Genomic DNA, 22,417 nt, shown 5'->3' with positions numbered 1-22,417 from the left:
GCGGTATCAGCTTCCCTGTTATTGCGGCCGAACTGTGGAATGCTTTGCCTCCCAACCTGAGAATAGACCAACCATTTTCTCACTTCAGAAGAAATGTTATTAAACTCATCAACGCCAACAATCTGCAGTCTTCACGCTAGATCCCTCCGCTCTCCTTAGCCATCGGGACTGTATATATGCACTATTAGAACTCGTCCTATACCTGTATATAATTTAAACATAGATGGCATCCTGTATTTTAACTGCATATGTTCTCAACCATTGGTCTACACTTTATCAGTGTAAATATGTATAATGTACATCTATGCACCATTGTAAATACTGTAATTACTGCAACATTGAATACTGTACACTCTTGTAACAAATATGTAAAATGTACATCTATGCACCATTGTAAATACTGTAACGTTGAATAATCTACACTCTTGTAACATTGTAAGCTTTGCATATTCTTTACCTGCTGTGCCCGGATACCTCTGGGTCTGGCGCGCATTATAAATAAATAAACAAACAAACAAACAAACAAACAAACAGAATTAAGTCTTTTGGCAGGTCCATTAAATTCTCCAATGTATGGAGAAAATGTGTAGCATCCCTTAGGTATGTGGATGATTTCTGGACAATAGGTTGAAGCAATTTGTCAAGGTATTTGGCTAATCTGTCAAAAATGAAATCTTTTGCAGCTACAATGAGTCTCAAGTGTGGTTGTCTTAGATTTTGATGTACTTTCGGTTGACCATACAGCACGGGTAACTATAACTCTGGACAAACTTCAGGAAGCCCCGCCTACTACCCACCTAGGGGTCAGCGACGTGGCAAAGGCAGAGGTAGAAGCCCCAAACCCAGAAGAGCCGCAGCCTCTGGTCAGAAATGGCCATCAGATCCAGGTCCCCTTCCATGTCACCCCGGTCGGGGTGCGTTTAACACCTTTCCTCTCGCCATGGGAGGGGATAACTTCAGACCAGTGGGTTATAAAGACGGTCGCCCACGGTTCCTGTGTGGAATTCACCCGACCACCACAGTTATTGATATTGATATTGATATTTTATTTCTATCGCGCTCATACACAAGTGTTTCAGAGCGCGACAAGGCAAGGGAAGGGGAACAGGTGAGAACAAAAACAACGATCATACTAGGCCCAGTGACATTGAGAATGCGCAAGTGCAGGGTAGAGGGGGAGGGGGAGAAGTGCATGGAAGTGGGGACAAAGGGAGAGTGCGGAGTGAGGAGGAAAAAACAAAAAGAATAATACATTAATAAATAAAAAGGCAACAAACAATGGGAGTACAGACAGCAAGTGGCAAGTGCTGGGTTTATGGCAGCAGGCCAGGTAGTTTGAAAGTGCAGGAAGAAAAGGGCAGGGCTCTATGGGTACAGATACAGACCCCAGTGCAAGGGATGGCCCGGAGGCAGTGCGTGAGGGTGGCAAGATGAGCAGGTTCCTGGGCCCGGAGGACAGAGGGTGGTCAGGTGCATGGTGCTGAGGGAGAGTAGAATCAGCAGGGGAGAGGAGGGGAGAAGGCAGAAGCAAAGAGGAAGGTCTTGAGGTGCTTCCGGAACCAGAGATGGTTCTCCTCAAGTTTTAGAGTGGCAGGGAGGCTGTTCCAGAGGGAGTCCCCAGCTGAAGACAGAGATCTACCCCAGCTCATTTCTTTGAGAAACGTCTGACCCTGAGGGAGTCAGAGGTAGAGGAGCAGGGTGCTCGAGATGGGAGGTATTTGCAGAGGGATAGCTGAAAGTATGTTGGACCCAGGCCCTAGAAAGCCTTGTGGACAATGCAGAGGGTTTTGAATTTAATCCTTGCATCCAATGGGAGCCAATGGAGAGATTTCAGAGCTGGAGAGATACGATCCCAGGGCTTGAGGCCAAGGACAAGTCTCGCGGGTCCTGTTCTGGATAATTTGCAAAGGGCGGAGAGTAGAGGCAGGTAGATTAAGAAAGAGGCTGTTGCAATTGTCCAACTTAGAGAGAATCAGCGCTTGGGAGACAGTGAGCTTCTGGGGGAATGAGAGGAAAGGAAGAATACCTCTGAGGAGGTGCAGTAGGAAGTTTGACTTTTTTGATACATCAGTGATGTGGGTGGAGAAGGAGAGTGTGGAATCAAAGGTGACACCAAGGTTCTTGGCCTCGCAGGTGGGGATAGGAGGAGGGCCAAGGGAGGCCGGCCAGAGAGTGAGGGGAAAGGAAGGTGATGGTGTGCCAATGAGGAGGATCTCTGTCTTGCTAGCATTCAGACAAAGATCGTTGGCGGCACACCAATCTTGAATGACAGTTAGGCAATCAGTGATGAGAGGGGTGGAGGAGGTGGCCGAGAGCAGCCTGAAAATGAGTTGAGTGTCGTCCGCACTGGAAGTTTGAGCAAAAAATGGCAATACAGCGGGCGAGAGTTGCCAGGTATTGGTTGAAAAGCCAGGGCGAGAGGTTAGACCCCTGGGGAACACCACAGGTGGAGAGGAAGATAGATGATAGGAAGGACCCAAGTTGGACCTGGGAGGGTCGATCAGAGAGGAAAGAGGTCAGCCAGGCCAGAGCCTGATTGGTGATGCCCAGGTTATCCCGGAGATGGTTGAACAGGAGGTTATGGTTGACCGTGTCGAAGGCATAGGAGAGATCGAGTAGGATGAGAACAGATGGAATGCTAGAGTCAAGATTGGAAAGCAGATCTTCATGGATGTTCAGGACAGCAGTTCCTGTGCTTCTGCCAGATCTGAAGCCAGACTGATGGTTATGGAGACAGCCAACAGAATCAGAATGAAGGTTTAGCTGAGAGATTGCCAGCTTTTCAAGGAGTTTGCCCAAGAAGGGGGTAAAGCAAATTGGGCGATAGTTGGCCGTACTAGAGGGATCCGCTGTGGGTTTCTTGAGGAGAGGATGCACAAGGGAGTGCTTAAGAGGGGAGAGGAAGGATCCTGAGGCAAAGGAGTGGTTTAAGAAGTCGGCAAGGGCCGAGCGAGGGTATCAATGTGTGTCATGACCCTTGCCCCTGGCCCTCACTGGCAAGTCAGCCTTTCAGTTAGGGCAAGGTCAAAGGCCTTAAAACCCCATCCATGACTCTCTTGGAGTCAGTCCTGGCGCCTTTGGCGCCAGGCTCATAACCATCATGGAGACCAACATTAGAATGGGACTATTTAACTTGGGGGGGTTCAGCCAACATGGAGGCACACACATAGCTCAGCTACAAGGAAGTGAGCTATGCGGTCTAGTCTTTTGGGTGTGGCGGGCCTGGGACTACTTTACCTGGACTACTTTGGGTGTGGCAGGCCTGGGACTATTTTACCTGGACTACTTTACCTGAGACTATTTAAACAGCACCCAAAGAGCAGAACATGCTTTGCGTTATTCTGCTGTGGGCAGCGTAACGCTCACCGTGTCCAGTTCTTTGATGCCAGTTTACCTGAAACCAAGGACCTGCAGAGAGAGAACGAACACTACGAAACTTACCTGGAACAGTATCCTGTCTTCAATCCATCGCTGACTTCAGTTCCACTCACTGGAAGGTACGAACTCCATCATTCGGCACAGCATGCATCCTGGAATACCATAACCTGGAAAGAGGAGAAAGAAAGACAGCATTAGTAAGCGTTTACTAACGTTTCCTCCCGAATGAAGAAAGCCACACAATTCTTACCTGGATAGTCATCCCCTGGTCAGTATCATTGCTGGAACATTACAGCGCTCGGTGAGGAACATCGCAACCTGCAAGCAGAGAAAAGACACAGGTTAGCGATATAAAAGGCGAAACAGCACCGCGCATCGTGCATTACTCCCTGGACAGTATCGCGCACACCGCGCTTTCACCTCCTGGCCCACGCTCATCTTCAAACTGCATGACAACACCAAAATACCTTTCCATACCTAAAAGGAAAGAAGCAAGACATTATTATTCAAACTAAGAGAAACATAAGAACTGCATATAAAGACTGTAGAACACCAAACCTACGGAGTCGCAGCAGGCCTGGATTCCCACAGGGGGGCTTGCACCAGTGAAGTAACTTGATCGCTGCTCACCCCCCACATCTACGCACCCCTACCACGAGGAGCAGGACGGAGAATCCACCTTTTACAATATTAAGGTGACGAGAAGGCCCAAGGGGAGGAAGGAGTTGAGGCCAAGGGAGGTGGGAAAACATAAAGACAATCTGGTATTGAATCCAGCTCTCCTATATTGCGGACCCACCTTTAACAAGAGGCCTTACCAAGAGACCGGGAGAGGGTTCGAGAGTGCAAATCATCCAACCAGGGCTGGGTGGCATCCCCGTGGATACCAGGTGAGAGTAACAATGTGGTCCTTGAGAGATTTAGAGGAACATGGATGAACCTGTTTTGACCAGGCTTTCATAGATCGGACTTATCTAGCAACCTCATCAGCGGAGAACTATAACTTCAGACCGCCACACTCACAGTGCCTCTCACCGGAACATCTGCAGGTCCTGAATCAAGAGGTCGAAGCCCTGCTGGGAAAGGACGCCATAGAAGCCGTCCCTATTCTTCAGGTAAACAAGGGTATTTATTCAGTGTACTTCCTTGTACCCAAAAATGACCTCACCATGCGCACTGTTCTAGACCTTCGCCCAGTGATAAATTTATAAAACCTGAAAGGTTTTGTATGGTAACGCTACAGAAGGTGATCCCATTGTTGAAACAGGGGGATTACATGGCAACATTGGACATGAAGGATGCATACTTTTATATTTCAATGTTGCCAGTGCACAGGAAATATCTAAGGTTCATGATAGAGGACAGGCATTACCAATTCAAAGTGCTCCTCTTCGGCATCGCCTCGGCGCCAGGGGTGTTTACAAAGGTCCTGGCAGTAGAGGCAGCACACCTGCGCAGACTGTCTGTCCCCGTTTACCTTTACCTCAACGACTGGCTCATAACAGGGGACTCTTACGACACATGCTTTTTGAACACCCAGAAGACCGTAGACCTTCTTTTCAGTCTGGGATTCTCCATCACCGAGAAAAAATCCAGTCTAGTCGGCAGTCAAGTAAAACAATTTCTGGGGGCTCTAATCCAGACGAAGGACGCCCTCGTCTTCCCCTGCAACGAGAGCGTTCAGAACATGATTTTTCCTATCCCCCATTATGTAGCCAGTCAAGAGGTGACGGTACGCAAGGCCATGCGCTTGCTAGGTATGATAGCGTCATGCATATACTTGGTTCCCCACGCGCGGATGCACATGTGTCTCATGCCAGAGTGGCTCAACAGCCAGTGGTGTCAGGCCAGCGGACAATGGGAAGATCTTGTAGTTGTCCCGCCAGCCCTCAGTGGAAGCCACTCTCACTACAGACGCATCTCTCACGAGGTGGGGGGCTCACCTGCTTCAGCAGACAGCGCATGGAGTGTGGTCCCCACAAGTAGCATCCAACCATATAAATCTACTGGAGCTATTAGCGGTGTTCAAAGCACTGAAAGCCCTTCAAACACAGCTACAGGGGAAGACAGTCCTGGTCCTGACAGACAGCACCACAGCCATGTATTACCTGAACAAACAAGGGGGCACACACTCTCCAGGGCTATCCAAGCTGTCCCAAAACATTTGGATGTGGGCTCACAAACACAAGATGTTTCTGTTGTCTCAACATGTTCCAGTGGAACTCAATCTTCTAGCAGACATGCTCAGCAGAGATTTCCCTCTGCCCATAGAATAAGAATGCCGTCTGCACGAAGACATTGTGTCCAACGTCTTCATAGAATGGGGCTTCCCATAGATCGACCTGTTTGCAACTCAGGAGAACGCCCAATGCCAAGATTACGCCTCCGGTACCCACAGAACCGCTCCGAGGGGAACGGTCTTTGGTTAACATGGTCAGGGAAATTTGTTTACGCTTTTCCCCCCGACTGTCTTACTCAACAAGTCACTATGATATTGGTAGCCCCATGTGGGCCCGCCAACCGTGGTTCGCTCATCTAATGGAAATGTCCCTCTCCCCACCAGTAAAACTACCCTACCCGTAATACATATTGTCTCAGGACAGGGGGGGACCCTACACCCATGCCCACACACTCTGAACTTAGCAGCCTGGCTCCTGAGGTCATAGAGTTTGGACACCTTCAGCTCCCTCAGAGATGCATGGACATTCTCAGGGAAGCTAGGAAACCTAACACCCGGTATTGCTATTCCAGCAAATGGAAACGGTTTTTCATCTGGTGTAATACCAAGGGCGTCAATCCCATCGATTGCTCACCCACACACATTGTGCTGTACCCAACCCATTTGTTGGACACAGGGTTGGTCTTCAATTCCCTAAAAGTTCATCTTGCTGCTCTCTCAGCCTACACCACGTCACAACAGAAGGTGTTGTGGTGGAAAATACCGGTGATTAAAGCTTTTATGGAAGGTGTTAAGAGGATTCATTCTCCCATTTCTCACCCAGCTCCTGGATGAGATCTAAATGTGGTTTTAACCAGACTCATGGGACCTCCCTGTATGCCAATGAATAAAGCAAGTCTAAAAGACCTTACTTACAAGACGGCCTTCCTAGTGGCGAACTACAGGCCCTTTCTGTTCTAGACCCCTTTGTTAAAGTCCACATGGTTAAGGTAGTTCTGTGTACTCATCCCAGATTTGCAACTAAATGCATCTCGGAAGTTCCATGTGAATCAATCAATCTAACTACCTACCTTTTTCCAGAATCCCACTAGCCTGGCCGAAAGAAGCCTACACACACTAGATGTGCGCAGGGCAGTCGTGTTTTACCTGGAAAGAACGAAACCACTGAGAAAAAACAATTTTTAGTTTCAGTGGCAGCTGGTAGAGAAGGGGATCCTGTCTCTAAATCAGCTATCTCAAGGTGGATTGTCAAGTGCATCACACTGTGTTACGCTCTTGCTAAGAGAGAACTGTCCTTCAAGCATAGAGCACACTCTGTTCGGGGCACTTGGGCTTCCATAGCATTCATTGCAAATGTTCCCCTAGAGTCCATTTGCAAAGCAGCAACCCTGAGTTCTCTACACACCTTTACAAAACACCATTGCCTAGACACTCAATCTAGGTCTGATTCTCAGGTGGGACAAGCAGTACTAAGACATCTTTTCTCTACTGTTCCTTCTCACAACCCACCTCCAAATCGGGGTACTGCTCGCTAGTCTTTGCACAGAATGTGATTCTAAGCAGATTAACAAACATCAGAAGACACACATTACTCACTGTAATAGCATTTCCAATGATTGGGTCTGCTTGCTTAGATTCACATGCACCCTCCCTACCTCCCCGCTCAGGGTGGAAGGCATATAGACGTCTTACTACTTTCTCTCTTCATGTACTCACTCACAATAGCCTTGTGCTCCCTCATGGCAGAAAACATAAAAACGGAGGGACCTCGGCCCGTGAGGGATTTTGGGTACACTACACGTCACGATAGGGATAGTGTTACAGACACGCCAATGCCAACGTACCCTTTCGGTCTCCGAAAGACAAGACGCAATACTCTACGGTTACCACTGGATGTTGGAGCATATGCACAGCATGTGAATCTAGGCAGAAATGCTATTACGATGAGTAATGCATTTCTTACTATGGTAGACCTTGATGGTCTTGATGGGTAGGTCACCCAACTCCCACCCCACCTCTGTAACAGGGCTGGCTCCGGCTTCTGCCCTAGCAGGCTCCCTGCCCCAGGTTGGGATGGGTCCCTTTTCACCCTTGACAGGGTCCAGTCACGGACCCTGTCACATCTTCTTGAGTCTTGGTAGGTTCAAGCCATCAGATTGGAACTCAAATAACTTCTTTCGTACCTATCATCAGGGGCGCCATAGTGACAGCCCAAACGGACACCATCACATTCACAGTCCAAGTCAAAATGCAGCGGGGGGGGGAGGGCACACACTAATCTTACGTCTCCAAGGAGGCCCAGTAGTTATGGCAGAAGGCTTCTCTAGGAGATGACTTCTTGTTCCCATGGGAGGGGTGTTTATTTGTACTTTAAATCTAATACTGCAAGCGTCAATAGTGTCACTATTGATCATCATAGCATTGGCATTAAGAATGATGTTTATGTTGTTGCAAGTTTCCTTCCTTTGACTTAAAGGGATCATCCAGCTATGTGGCTACCCCCTGAACCCTGACTTTGGAGGTAAGTAAAGCCTTTTTGCTTTAATTAGCTTGCACAACTCATTTATTTTGAGGAACAGGTCAGCCCTTATGATTACTGTTGCAGGAGGATTTTGATTTTTGAATTGTTTTTTAATGTTGTAGGCATCACTTTACAGGATGTGCTGCAGAGGAGCTTGGTATACACTTACGACACCTACAAGCCAAATCTTTCGCATTTGAGTACAGATAGGGAGGAATAGCATAGGTGGAGGCACACACAGCCTGTAGGTGTTGTTTGGTTATATGCCCACCTTTTCACTGCCCATAGCCATGCTAATTCCTATGTATGGCCAGTCCAACCCAGTTTCTGCTCCTACCTGCCCAAAACAACTCCTCACAGGAACTCGTTGAACTCGCTTTAATCAAGCTCTACCATTAAACTTTGCACTCAAAGTGCCTGCCAGTGTTTTCTCAAAGCACTCTTCTGAGAGTTAATAACTTAAATATGAGTTGTAAACCCACTACTGGTGTAATAAGAATGTCTTAACCAGGTCTTCCTTTAGCCACTCGATTTATAAGCACTCTGCCTGTCCTTCACTGAAGTCCTGTTAAAAACAAGCATTGGCAAAGCCAGCATTTTTGACTTGTGTATATGTATTAGGCTTTTGTCAGGCACTGCTATTAGATGCCCAGGTACTCGCACCATTTTGCAACTGCTACCATCAATGGCCAGTTAATGCCACTGCGCCTGCCAAGTGCCTTTTCCATGCCTATACAAAAGTATTAGTATTAGTAGTAGTCATTTATATAGCGCCTTTTTACATTGGTATTACCTAAACTTGCTTGTGGTGGGAACGCCCTCTGGGACCGAAGTCCAGGTATTGGAATGTTCTCAGAAAAGGCTTATGATGCATGGGTGCATTTGGAATTAGGTGGGTTGGTTAGGCTCCAGTAAGCAACCTAAGAGGCCAGGCACATGCATGGGTGCTGAGGAAGGTCATGAGAATACGCAAGAGACTTGTTATGTATCCAGCTGGACCGAATTTTGTTGTCGGTTGTCGCTGTATTCTAATGGCAGAGGTGTTGAGGCAAGTCTGGTGTAAGAAGGCGAAGAAGTCTGCATTCTAATGTGTGTGGATTAGATGTACCTTAATCTCGCTGTGTGATCAGATCGTCTGTGTGAAGAGAGAAGATACCCACATAGGCTCTTCTAGGCATTATTGACAGGCTACCCTCAAAGTCTTCTAAGCAAACTATACCGGCTTTCTCAGTCCATCATCTAGGTTCCATCATCATTTTCTAAGTTCTATAATGGGCTACCTTCAGGCATCTTCTAAGTGCAATATCAGGGATACTTGGAAAGGTTATCATCATGCATCTTGTGTGTGCAATGAACAGGCTAACATATAAAGTGCAATACAAGTGCCCACTCCCAAGTCCCTCTAAGTGCAGCACACTGTCCACCCTCAAATCCGTCTAACCTTCATAGGTCTTGTGAGTGCAATATATGTGGTACCTTCCCAAATGTCTTCTAGAGCAGTGCACGTGCTAGCCTTCACAAAAGCTCAAACTGTTGGCATTGCCAATGCTTGCTTGTTTCTAGTAACAGTTTTGTTACCTTTTTGACGTGTGTAGGACAGGATGATGGCAGTGAAACATGTTTTCTATATGTTTCCGGGGCTTTCTCTTGCACCGTCTTAATTTTACTACGTAATGCTATTTCAAGTACCATTTTCTGAACAAAAACGTGACATGTAGGTTAAGCCTTGTTCTTTGGCCAGATTGTTTTTTTGGCCTTCTTCCTACCCTCTCAGGTTTGGAAATTGCCAAATATGGTGAATTTGGGATAAGGAGGAGCCCAGCAGCCATATCTCAGATCATCCACCTAAATCAGAGCCTGCACAGAAGACCCAGAAAAATGCTACTACAAGCAGCCAGCACTGGCAAAGCCATCTCCCTCAATGGTGCTTCAACCCTTGTCCTCTTGTAGTGTGTCAGGACCCCCCTGTCAGCTGACCAGCCTCTGCAGTGGCATTTCCACTTCACTGCTCAGTGTCCTGAGTTAGCGCTTTGAACTGTGCCTGTCGTCGACTTGTCGCCTACGGCTATCTCTTTTGATGTTGCTGCTCTCCTGCTCGAAAAGGGGTCTTCTTGGAGCTGAGTCTTCCTCATCTCTACAAAACACACCTCCCGACCCCAGATAAGGGATTTCTTCCCTCTTACTCTGCTCTGCCGTGTCTTGGAGTTCTCTTCAAGTCGTGGGACCTGTGGCGGCTTTTCTTCGGAAATGCCTGAGCCGTCTAGCTTGAGGTCTTTTGAGATTGAGAGGGCCTCTTCAGACTTCTACCTACCTATTATGTTCAAAGGTGCTTTAATTTGCCACTTCTGCCAAACTATTGGCTTTGCCACAACTTGCTCTAGTTCATCTTTTTTAAGATTTCTGTTGCCCCTTTTCGGGCACTTACCTGGAACTTTGATTCTGTCGAGGCACTAAGCCTACTTACCTGGTAAGGAAGGACGTACATGGTTATTCATTTAAATGTTTTGTTCTTTCACTTTACTATTTACAGGTTCTCTTTGTGCATTGATTTGAACTGTTTTGCTTTGTTTAAGGATGAAGTGTAGGTTGCCTCACTTTGAGACTACCAACTGTGTTGATATATGTGTATGTAATTGTGGTTTGAGTACATATGCTTTTCTTGAAATGTACTTGCTTAGAGCCTGATTACAAGTGTCAATGTAAAACACCTGGTAAAATATAATCCGTTAAATACCATTGCTGGATGCGGTAAATGGAGCACACTGTATGATTACCTCTTTACTGACATCAATGCAGTAATGGTATTTACCAGATGCAGTAAGTCTGCTGCTGCACCCGAAAAACTGGAAGTGTCGTACCTTATCTGGCAATATCAATGCCAGAAATAACACATTCCGGGAAAAGAACATGTTTCTGCGTCCATTACAGGAAGTCAATCCACATTCGAAACTGAGGAACTGTGGAAAAATGTGCAGCATAGAGGAATCCGGGGGGCCCCCTGCAAAACGTAAGGGCCATGACGAGAGGCAGAGAAAGACAACATTTTCCCAGCAGGAGCTCAAGGTCCTAGCGGAAGATGTAGCGAATGAGACACCCAGGCTAGTGGGCCACCTGACTTTGAATATGGCCCCTACAAACGTGCAGCACTTTGGGACCTTGTGCGTTACCAAGTCTAAACTGTGTGTGCACATCCCTGTACGATCAGCAACTTCAAGAAGAGGTGGGATGGCCTTAGAGTGGAGAACCCACTTCCATCATCTGAAACCACCAGCAGGATTGCCAAGCTACTGATGTGGCCGACCTATACATGCAACCTCGGAGGCAAAGGCAGCCAATGTGGTGCATTTCAGTACCATCACTGAATCCAGAGATGCCGATGTAGGGGCAGCCACGCAGTAGTAGCTAGTTAGGAGACAATCTACCTTCCTACATTTACATCTTGAAAGTGCATGAAAGTAAATCCACAGCATGTCCATGTGCCCCCACATACACTGAAAAGGAAGGGGCCAAAGAGTCCAACCATTCAAAGCACACCATCCTAGACAAGTCCCTAAAACTGTGCTAGCTTACACAAAACGTTCTGCCACTCCACCATATCTGCTACTATCATGGTAGAAGCAAAGTACAGCAACAAGTCTGCCCATCCTCAATGTAACACATATGCAAGAGACACACACTCTTGCAGATCACCTGGATAGGCAGCCATGCACAGCAAATGAGCTCTGCTAGGGCTGCCAAGCAAATTAATGTATACACCACTGCTGCATTGTTTGGCTGAGTAACTGACCACATGTCAACCATCTGTTTCCAGAGAGGACATCTCCAGTGACCAAGAGAGCCTGTTTGACAACCAAACACCTTCAACTGCAGCAAATTCCAATGTCCCAGGACACACCACACCAACAGCAGTAATAAAGAGGATGGCGTCTGGAAGTCGCTGCCACTCCTGCCGCTAATGCTGTGGGTAGGGCAAGACACCAGCCAAGCCCCACGAGTGCCCTCCAGCTGTGAAGCTGGCTCAGTGTGCACCACAAGCACTGCCTGTGTAAGCCGAAGGACCATTTCCCTCAAAAGCATCTTCAAGGTCACCTTCCACCCATGTTTGCCAGTAGAGGTCGTCCAAGATGTCTTTGCACTCGCCCCTCAGTCAGAATTGTTGCCAATGGACCTTGTGGACGATCAGGGAGAGGAGGACACAGCCACTCCGCTGTGAACACCTACCCAAGTTAGGATAGACAACTGAGATGGTAACCAGTGTGACACTGGAGTGTGGTAATCTAATGGGCATTTATTTTTATTTAGTATTTTATTTATTTTTAAGGTGCTTTCTCCAAAGCGCTGCACATAGAGATAAAACAGTACAAAAATCAATGCAGCATAATGTACAAACCAGTTTGTAATGTTGATTGGTTATTTATAATGCGGTTAATACCCAGAGGTTTCTAAGCACGGACCCGGGGATCGAACATCCTTGTTGTCTTGCTTCCAAGGCAAGCACTTTGCCACTGAGCTATCCTCCCGAGACAGTTAAGACATATCGGACAGCAAATGGTTTTTGAGGTGTGTTCGAAACAGAGAATAGGAGGTAATAGATCTGATGTGAAGTGGCAAAGCATTCCAAAACTTGGGGGCAAGAAGACAGAAGGACTGTAAATGTGATTGGACACAAGGGGCCCTGGGAATAAAAACAAGAGTCTGGGAACGGAGGGAGCGAGAGGGGACATAAAAAGAAACAAGTGAGCAAAGGTAAGAAGGGGCAAGCCCATGGAGAGATTTAAAAGTAATACAAAGAAAACAAAACTTCAGGTGAGATTCAAAAAGATAACTAGTGAAGAGACGATGGAATGAGGGGGATCCACAGAAAGTGTAAATTGCTGAGTAAAAGATGGACCGCAAAGGAGCAAGATAGGAAGCAGTGAGACCAACACGAAGTCAGTAATCAAGACAGGAGAAGGCTAATGCAGTGATAAGAAGTTTAGTAGCATGGAATGTGTGGAAGGGGTGGGCTTTACAAATATGAATTAGTTGAAACAGACAGGAGTGAGAAATATTAGAAATATGTGAAGAAAAGGAGAGTGAAGAATCAAAGAGAACACCTAAAGTATTGGCAGAAGACAAGAAGGGAAGAAACACAGATGAAAAGTTGTTGGGAGGTGGAGGAATCGAAGGAGGAACAGTTGGTGCAGGAAAAGAACATTTCTGTTTTAGAGGCATTGAGGTGTAATTAATATGAGTGCATTCAAGGTTGAATTCAGAGAAAATGATCAGAAATAGAAGCGTGAAGAGTGTCAGAAAACGAAGAGAAAGAAATATACAGTTGAGAGTCATCCGCATTAAAGTGCGATAACATTTCAAAGCATGAGATAATTGATGCCAATGGAGAAGTGTACAGTGGAAATAGAAGAGGACCATGGGTTGAGCATTGGGGGATTCCGTGAGCAAGAGAAAAGGAGAGAGATTTAGGGCCACCTCAAGCAACAAAGAAAGACTGCTCAGATAGATAACACCTGAACCAGAAAACTGCAGTACCAGAGAATCCTAGGGAATGTAGAGAAGAAAGAAGAGTACATTGGTACACAGTGTCGAAGTTCGCTGAGAGATCAAGAAGAATGAGCAAACAAGAGAGCTTAGAGTGCCTGGCAGATACGAAAGAGTTAGAAACAGAGAGGATAGCCGTTTCAGTGGAATGAGATGGACGAAAACCTGATTGAGTTGGAGGAAGAAGAGTTATGATCAAGGTAGTATAAAACAGGAGTAAACCAAGCATTCCAATATTTTAGAAAGATAGGGAAGCAATGAAATGGGACGGTAGCTTGATGGTGCTGAGGTGTCTAGAGAAGGTTTTTTCAGAAGTAGGATAGTAACCCCAATCTTATGATCAGTGGGAAAAGTAGCAGAAGAAAGAGAAAGATTGATTAGAGATGTTTGCTAAGGCAATAAGAGACTAAGATATAGGAGAAAATGAGAAAGACGGACCAGGAGATACAAAGGTTGATGTGCTACTGGTAAGTAGATGGAGAGGGCGCAAACTTATAAATGAAGACATTTGCAAAGTCAGAAGGAGTAAGCGAAGAATAAAGAGATGGGTTAGGAGAGGCAGGAGAGAGAATGCGATTAAGAAGTTGCAAAAGAGTTGAGGGCAAGGAGACTATGACACTGAGGTTAGACAAGTACTATTCTTTAGCAGCGATACGAGCTGAGTCATAAAATGAGTGAATGAGAATGAAGATCGGCAGTCAACCAAATTTGAGCAGTCTGGGATGAGGGAGAGAAGGGGCGTGAAGCGAGTCCAAAGAAGAGCAAAGGACAGTATTAAGAGTAGAAAGTGCAGTGTCAGTAGACTGGGTAGCAAAAGTAGCTGGAGAAGGAAGGGAATAAATAAAGGAAGGGAAGAAACCGGAGTGAAAAAAGCTTGTCTTGAGCTAATAGAGACAGGTGATTTAGGCGGTAAGAAAAAGAAAGAAGTAAATGATCAGAAGAAGAGAGATAAGAGGAGACAGATGAAGTTGACAGAACTTCAACTTTAGGAGTAGAAAATTAGGTCAAGGGAGGAACCAGAAGAGTGAGATGGAGGAGTTGGATATTCAAACAGGTTATGAGTCCATTAAAGCAAGGAATGAAGAAGAAATGTGAGTAGTGGAAAGGTGAAGATTAAGGCCCTCATTATGAGGTTTCCGGTAGGCCGCCCTACCAGCAATCTCGGCTTATCGTTTCCGCCGCCCAATATCCCGGTAATACCGGGATATTACGGTTGGCAGAGGAACGGTAAGTTTCCATTGCCGTGGAGTCCCCTAGGACTCCACAGGAATGGGAACACTGAAGCACCGGCACCGTTAGTAACAGTGCCAGTGCTTCAGCGAAAAATCTGCCGGTATGGGCTTGAACTACTGGCAGGTCAGGCCTGCTGGTAGTTCACTGCCCATACCGGCAGACTTGTAGTTTTCTGGTCCGAAAAAGGTGCAGTTAATGTTGTTACCGGCACCTTATTTCCAGACCACAAAACGTATAATTAGGGCCTACATCTCTCAGAAGAAATAGGGTTAAAGGAAGAGGAAGCAAGACTAAGAGCAATGCATCAAGGTATATGCTGAAAGGTGAGAGTACCAGGAGTGCGATAGATGATCAGAAATGAGAGGGAATAAGGTTTAGAAAAGGAAAGAAAATAGTATTCAAAGGAAGGAAACTGGTCAAGAACCAGAGGAAGGAACAGCAGTAAAGGGTGAAGGGTGAATTAAAAAGGTCAATTAAAAGGTATTCCAGTTCCACCCCCTTTGCCAATTTGATGAGGAGATTAAGAAAAGCTAGAAAGACTTGTAAATGAGGCAGAGGTAAATATGTCAAGGGGAAATCCAGGTCTCAGTTAAACAGAGAAAGTGCATGGCTCTGGCAATGTCAAAAACACAGTGGCTCCAGTGACCTTGTCTTCACCTGATAACCCTGCACCACACTGGTCAGCAGCAATAGCTCCAGGCACACACCAAGAATAGATCATTGATGCTCAACACCAGGCTGTTATCCAGCATCTCTGAGAGATACAATTCCAGAAGGCCGTAAGGGTTCATGGGAAGAAGACAGGACAGCTTATGCCACATCTGTGTTTAAAACTGGGCAGCCTGGTAAGTGCTATCAGCCCATAAAGCCAACACTTGAGGGAAAGCATCAAGGCCACCAACCAGGACTTTGCACTGATGTCTGGGATTGAGGAGCATATGGGGAGGACACTAGTCCAATTACAATCTTTGGCCTCCGCCAATCCAACATCATCTACCTCTGTCAACACCATGGTTTATTCTGTGCCATGCAGCCCTCGTAATAGGTCTACCAGACTATTAAACCCTAAAACCCCAAGCCTGCATGGCAAGGGAAATAAACCCAGGCCTGATCCTTATTGTTTATCACTGTTGGGAAGGTTAAGGGGTGTGTTGGAAAGCGTGGAGGATGAGGGACGTGTTGGGTAGGGGGGAGGTTTATGGGTGCGTTGGGGAGGTGGAGGGCAAGGGGTGTGTTGAGGAGGGTATAGTTGAGTGGTATGTTGAGGAGGGCTGGGGGAGAGTTTACAGTGGGAGTGCACTCATGGCTTTATGGTCAGTCCAATAAAGGATGTTATACTGCAAGTTTTGTGTCAAGTGATCTTTTTTTTTAATTTAACATCTGTCGAATCTGGTTAAATATGTAGAAGTTATGGTATTTAATTCATACTTGTTCTCCTCAACAATGCATGCTATGCACTGCCTGATATTGCACAATGTGTGCACTTTATTGTCCTAGTGTGATCATTGTCCGCCCACATATACACTACATAAAATGAGGCCAATAAAGAATGCCTTGTGATCTGCCCTTCTCCCACGTCCCATGATGGTCGGATGGCTAGGTCTTCTTCATCATCATCATCATTACCCTTGTCACTGCCTTGTGGAATAATGACGTTCTGGGGCTTTGGCACATTATGCGGTAGGCATAAATTGTGTAGCATGCAAAATGCTATTCCAACGTGCCCAACCTTGTTTGGGGCATACATCAGTGCTCCAACCATCCTCTGTAGGCAATTGACCATGGGTCTCATTACACGGTTGGCGGTGGACCAAGGTGCTACTAGCACCTTTGTCCATGCCGGTAAAATACCGGCACCGCCTTGGAGGAAAGGGGAATTATCGCCCTATTCCAGGGTTGGCGGGGCGGTAATTCCCCCTTCCCCCATTGCCCTTCCCCATTCCCATTTTTGCCCCATAGGGCATAATGGTAATGGGGAAGGTGCTAATTACGGTACCGCAAATTGCGGTACCGTAATTAGCACCCTGGTCCCATTGCGGGTTGGTTTTTAACACCTGCTAAAAAGCAGGCGTTAAAGTACCAACCCGCAAAGGGACCTCGTAATCAGGCGGTAAGGGTTAACGGTCACCGGTACCCTTACCGGTGACCGTTAACCCTTACCGCCTTCCGTGTAATGAGGCCCCATGACTTTTAGTAGTCTGAAGGGCCGCTCTATGATGCTACATAGTCAGATATGTGCCACATTATACCCGCTGTCTAAAGGCCACTTGGTGTTTCAGTATGGAGTCACTAGCCCTAGCAGGTGCGCATAGCCGTTGTCATACATGCTTTTTGGAAGACCAACCAGATGTTGGGATATCACTTATGCATGACTGGGTCCCTCATAAATGGGTCTGGGTTGTTGGAGATAATGTGGTTGTACGTTTGTAGCTGTATGAGGTGAATGGTTGCTGTGGCCCCTCTTTTAACACTGTGGCCCTCATTACAACCCTGGCGTTAAGGGGTTAGCGGCGCCGTAAAAGGTGGCGGCGCCGTCAACGCCTGATTACGAGGTCCCTTTGCGGGTTGGAGATTTTAACGCCTGCTTTTTGCAGGCGTTAAAAACCAACCTGCAAAGGGACCTTGGTGCTAAGTACGGTGCTGCAATTTGCGGCACCGTACTTAGCGCCTTCCCCATTCCCATTGAGCCCTATGGGGCATAAATGGGAATGGGGAAGGGCCATGGCGGCGTGGGGAATTACCACCCCGCCAACCTCGGAATGGGGCGGTAATTCCCCATTCCACCATGGCGGAGTCGGTAAGTTACCGGCATGGACCATGGTGCTATTAGCACCATGGTCCAACGCCAGGGTCGTAATGAGGGCCTGCGCCTCTATAAAGTGTCAAACTACAACTGTGCTATGCTTTTCTTGGAGCCATGCTCTTTGTTCCCTGTGTGGCCATGCACTTAGTGTGGTAAATCAGAATCATGGGACGGACAAGTTATTGTGGTTAATACTCAAGGCTTTTATTTTAGTTCCTAAAAAGCACATACTAGCCAGATGACTTTGGTTTGTACACTAAAAGAAAGAAAAGAGTTCAAAGGGTGCATGCCAGGATGTTGTCCCAAACAAAATCTTGCCACCGTCTAGAAAGCTAAACTGGCCTGATCCCTATCCCTACCACTACATAGAAAAGAATCTACATCAGAACACAAAAGTATTCAAGGGCCTTTTGCCTAAATGGCTGGTTTCTGACCAGGGGTGCACTGTCTTAAGATTGGACAAGCGCTGCTTGCCCTCAGCAGGATTCCAATATTATCACTAGAAATTGTCTTTGGGCCTTTTGGCCGCATTACAGTTGCAGCACAAATGTTCAATCAGTCTCCTTAGGGCATCCTGCCCATGGAATAAGGGAATGATGAATATCTGTAATCCTGCTGGCCTGCTATTTAGTTCCAGTCCTGAGTAAAGCAAAGTCCTCTCAAATGTCTTTAGCTAGCCAAGCCTTTTGAATCTTGGTTCAGCATCTTTTTTGGCTCCTATCCCTCCCCGGGGTCTCGGGTTTCACACCCCCTCTTGGGGTTAGTCTGATAGTGGGCCACTCAGGGCCTGATGAATTCTCTCCCTGCCCTGGGGTCTCTGGTTTCACACATCAGTGTGGGGTATCTGCTCTCTCAACCCGCGTGGGTTGTTTGGTCTCTCAGCCCTCTTACGCTCTTTGGACTCTCAGCCCCTCTTATGCTTGTTTGTGTCTTGCCTCTGCTTGGGGGATATGAGTTCTCACCCTGTATCAGGATCTCTGGTGCCTCAGCCCCTATTTGGCTCGACGCCTTCTCATCCCCGGCTTGGGTATATCTGCGCCTGTCCGCCCTCCTCCAGGTTTCCTGAATGTACTGTGTACCTGGCTTGTTATGGTCGCGTTCCTCAGAGGGGGCAGTGCAGTTTTGGGTTCTCCTCAGTCTTCCGTGTCAGTGTGCAGGCTTTGCTGCTTCCCGCCGGTTTGTGATTGAACTTCGGCATCAGTTACAGCAGGTGCCGGTCGATCACCACGTTCATGTGGTCGTGTCTCTTCTCGCTCCTCCGAACTCCTTGCTGTCTGCATGGGACGGCTTCCTAATTCCACCTTGAAGGGGCACAGGCCCTACTCTGCGTCTTGGCTCCACAGGCTTGCGTCTTCTGCTCTGCCTCTCCATATTGGGCTCACAGACCCATGGTGTGCCTCTTTGGAAGCAGACCAAATTCTGCATTGGACGTTCACATCAAACAATGATGACAACAATACAGAAACCATACTAGGTACCTCTCTGCACATTTACACAGTTGTCTGGTGCAATTCTCATATAGCCAATAAAGACATTGGCTTCCCGAGACAAGGGAGGGTAACGCATATCCCTGTCAAGGGGTGGCCTGTCCACTAAGGATGGTCACCCCAGTGGGATCCCACTTTCCCTGTCTCCTAGGGGCTATTAGGCTTAGCAGGCTCACCTCCTTAGTCCCATATGGGGTGGCTACACCTTGGGGAGAGTAGAGGAATTCCCAGGATTCGTCACGGCAGGGAGGGTACTGTTGCACAGTATCATTGAGTTCTGCAGAGCCAGGGAACCTTGCACAGCAGTGTATGATTATCTTGTAGACATCACTAGTCATTTGCACATTCAGGGTATACTGTTTCTTTCTGTTCTTGTGCACTTGATCTGTCGCAGGGGGTGCAATAATGGTACATGTGTGCAGTGCAGGGCACCAATTATATTTAGGAATTGGGTTACATCATAGAAACATCCTCATGGCGTTTATGGCTTCTTGAGTTGTAGTAAGTGAATTATGTGCTGCTGTATGTTGTAGTAGGGCAGCCAACACCTGCATTCCGTATTCTTTAAAAGGCTACTGGCTAATGTCATGCACAATGCTTACAGTGTGCGGATAAGCTGCCTGTTGCAAGGAAATTTAGTAACACAATTAACTTCTGTAGCACGGGATGGTAGTTTGTATGCCAGTTTGGCTCTTGCAGTCACTCTGATTAAGCTGCTCTGTCCAACCAATACATTCTCAGGATTTGCGTGTGTAGTGCACATAGGGTTATTCTGATCTTGGTATTGTGGGCCCCTGCCTCCTCCTTTGCCCTTTTTGGGTCATCTGCCCAATGTTTGCAGCATTCCTCTCAGCATCAAATAACAGGTTTAATGGTAGTGCTTCGCTAGGAGGCATGTTGCAGATGTTCTTGGGAGTGGTTTGGTAAATACCTTTATATTGAGAGGGATGATTGTCCACCTGTGATTGATTAATGTACACAGCCCCTCATTTCAGTCTGTTTTCTTATGCTGGTAATTTCTTGTGATATTTCATGTGTTAATTTTCCCGGTAATAGTTGTCAGAATTGTGCAGTAAATAATCTGGTATTGCCCACTCTCTGCATCCTGCATTGTGTGGGTGCAGTGTGGCATGATTACTGCATCCACATTTTTTGTTGATGAAGCTTTGTGTCTGGGATTATCATGTGCGGTGAGTAACTCATGCTGGTACTGTGCAGTCAATCATCCAGTATTTGCCAATGCTGCATGTTTTACTGTAACTGCCATACTTGTAATTAGGTCATTATTGTGTTAGTTTTGTAATTCTATGAGGACTCCAATTTTGTATTGCTTTATGTATGGGTAACTGTACATATACCCTGCCCCATGTCTCCTAAAATCAGCCTTACTGCTCATTTTGCATACACGCGTTTGTCTGGGACTGTAATGGGTAGAGGTTTCATTGGTAGGTCAAGATCATGGACGAAGTGGTTGGAAGTGCAGGTCAAACTATAGATTAAGTGGTTAGCGAGAGGGCTTGTTTCAAGAAGCTGAATTGGAATGTGTTGGAATGAAGATGGGATGAAGTAAGAGGAATGGATAGAGACTGGATTTGCTGAACCCATAAACCTTTCTTACTGAGATAAGATAATGTGGGAAACCTGCTGTATCATTCAGGCCAAATGTGTCCATGAAAGTATCCCTTAAATGTTATCAGAGTATGATAGACTTGGAAATGGAGGAGGGTCAGCCATCCTCTTATATGTGTGGTTAACATGTTAGCATGGTTAACATCTTAGGATTAGAGCAAATAAATATGATTCCGGCATTTTCTTAGCACAGCTGCAGGATTTTATGTGGACTTACTGGTGCTCTATTCAAGCCTTTCCTATCCCTATTCTTCATACTAAGAAAGAACTCTATGATGGCCCAACAAACAGCCGAAAACTTGGTGTTTCAGGATTCCACTAGATCAGAAGGAAAATCTTTCATTCTGGTAGCATGGCCAGTCTTCACTATCACTTCGCCTCATCCCAACCATTTTTCCTCCTCCCTTACCTACTTCAATTCCCATATTTTTCTCATTCTATCTTCCCATGTCACAACTCTATCATTCACTCTCCTGTATCTTTCCTGCTCTTTTCGTACTATTTAATTTTCTCAATATGTTACCCCCTCTGTTTGCCTGTCCCTCCCTTCCTTATCCCTGTTTTTTATTCTTTTCCCCCTCTGTATTTTGTTACCATCAATTTCTTTCGTTCTCTCTACTGTTCTTCTCCAGTCTCTTTAACTCACTCAAAAAACGAACACAACCACCACTCGCACCGCAAGCCGCATGCACTTCACCAGAACGCAACTAGACATAAACCGCACCAACAGCACACGTGGACTGACATGGTTCCGATATTCGCACCAAAGCTCAGCGCACAGTGTATACCGAGATGAAGCTGCCAACAGAACACCATTTCTCTCACTATTCTACGCCCTCTTCACCCTACTAACGCATCCCGCCTTCTCATTTGCAGATCCTCCAGAGCACCTGGGGACCAACTCCGTTGGTGACGGTGCGCGGTACAAATACTGTTAATCTTTAACATTTTCGCCTTCCTTTCCCTTCTCTTTGTTTGCCTTGCACTATCTTTGTCTCTCCATTTCTCTCCCACTCCTTCATCCTCTTCTGCTTTCCCTTTTCTGCCTCATCCTCTCATCTCTCTCTCCTCACTCTCCTATTTATATCTTTCCCTCTGTTGCCCTTACTCTCATATTTCTCACCACACCTCTCTCCATTGGCTACCAGTATTATGATTTTGTTTTCTTGCTTTTTCAAAAGGTCCGTCGCCTCCTGGAGATCCCGAGTCCAGAGCGGAGAAGAATGGACCATACCCCTCCCAGGCCACGGACACGGAAGCCAGGTTAGTTGGATGTCGTTGGAACAAGGGAAAGTAGGGGATGTAAATACGGGGCAGTGCCGGGGCAATATATACATACATGCAGAGTGTCTGGAGCCGAGTTATAAACAGAACACTCAAAGACGAAATGTATTATTCAAGGGCTTTTATTGTGCATACAGGAAGTGATTTGGTTCAAGTGGGGGTCAATTGGAGTGAAATCAACAGAATATAAAGAAAGCTTCTCAACAGGACCATGGTCCATAGTCCTTCCATCTCTCCATTAGGTGCTCCATTCTTGGCGGGAACCACAAAACGTCCATCAGTCTTTTGGGTTTAAGTACCCCACACTTCTTTCTTGCTGGGTGAATCTGTTTCTTTGGCATTCGGGTTGCCTTTCCTAGTTGTTA

General features: G+C 46.6%; 1 protein-coding gene across 1 annotated transcript in view; it reads left to right on the top strand.

Moving 5' to 3' along the window:
• Positions 1-22,417, top strand: part of REC8 (REC8 meiotic recombination protein) — a 655,306-nt gene that overhangs the window by 177,199 nt on the left and 455,690 nt on the right. Inside the window, exon 6 of the mRNA XM_069633986.1 lies at positions 21,950-22,031. Coding sequence (XP_069490087.1) covers positions 21,950-22,031 — 82 coding nt within the window. The remainder of the gene's footprint in view (positions 1-21,949; positions 22,032-22,417) is intronic.

The sequence above is a fragment of the Ambystoma mexicanum genome, chromosome 13, assembly GCF_040938575.1.
Source record: "Ambystoma mexicanum isolate Mex_15411 chromosome 13, UKY_AmexF1_1, whole genome shotgun sequence".
NCBI lineage: Eukaryota > Metazoa > Chordata > Amphibia > Caudata > Ambystomatidae > Ambystoma > Ambystoma mexicanum.
The sequence above is the reverse complement of the archived record's forward strand: the minus strand, read 5'-3'. Positions and strand labels throughout refer to the sequence as shown.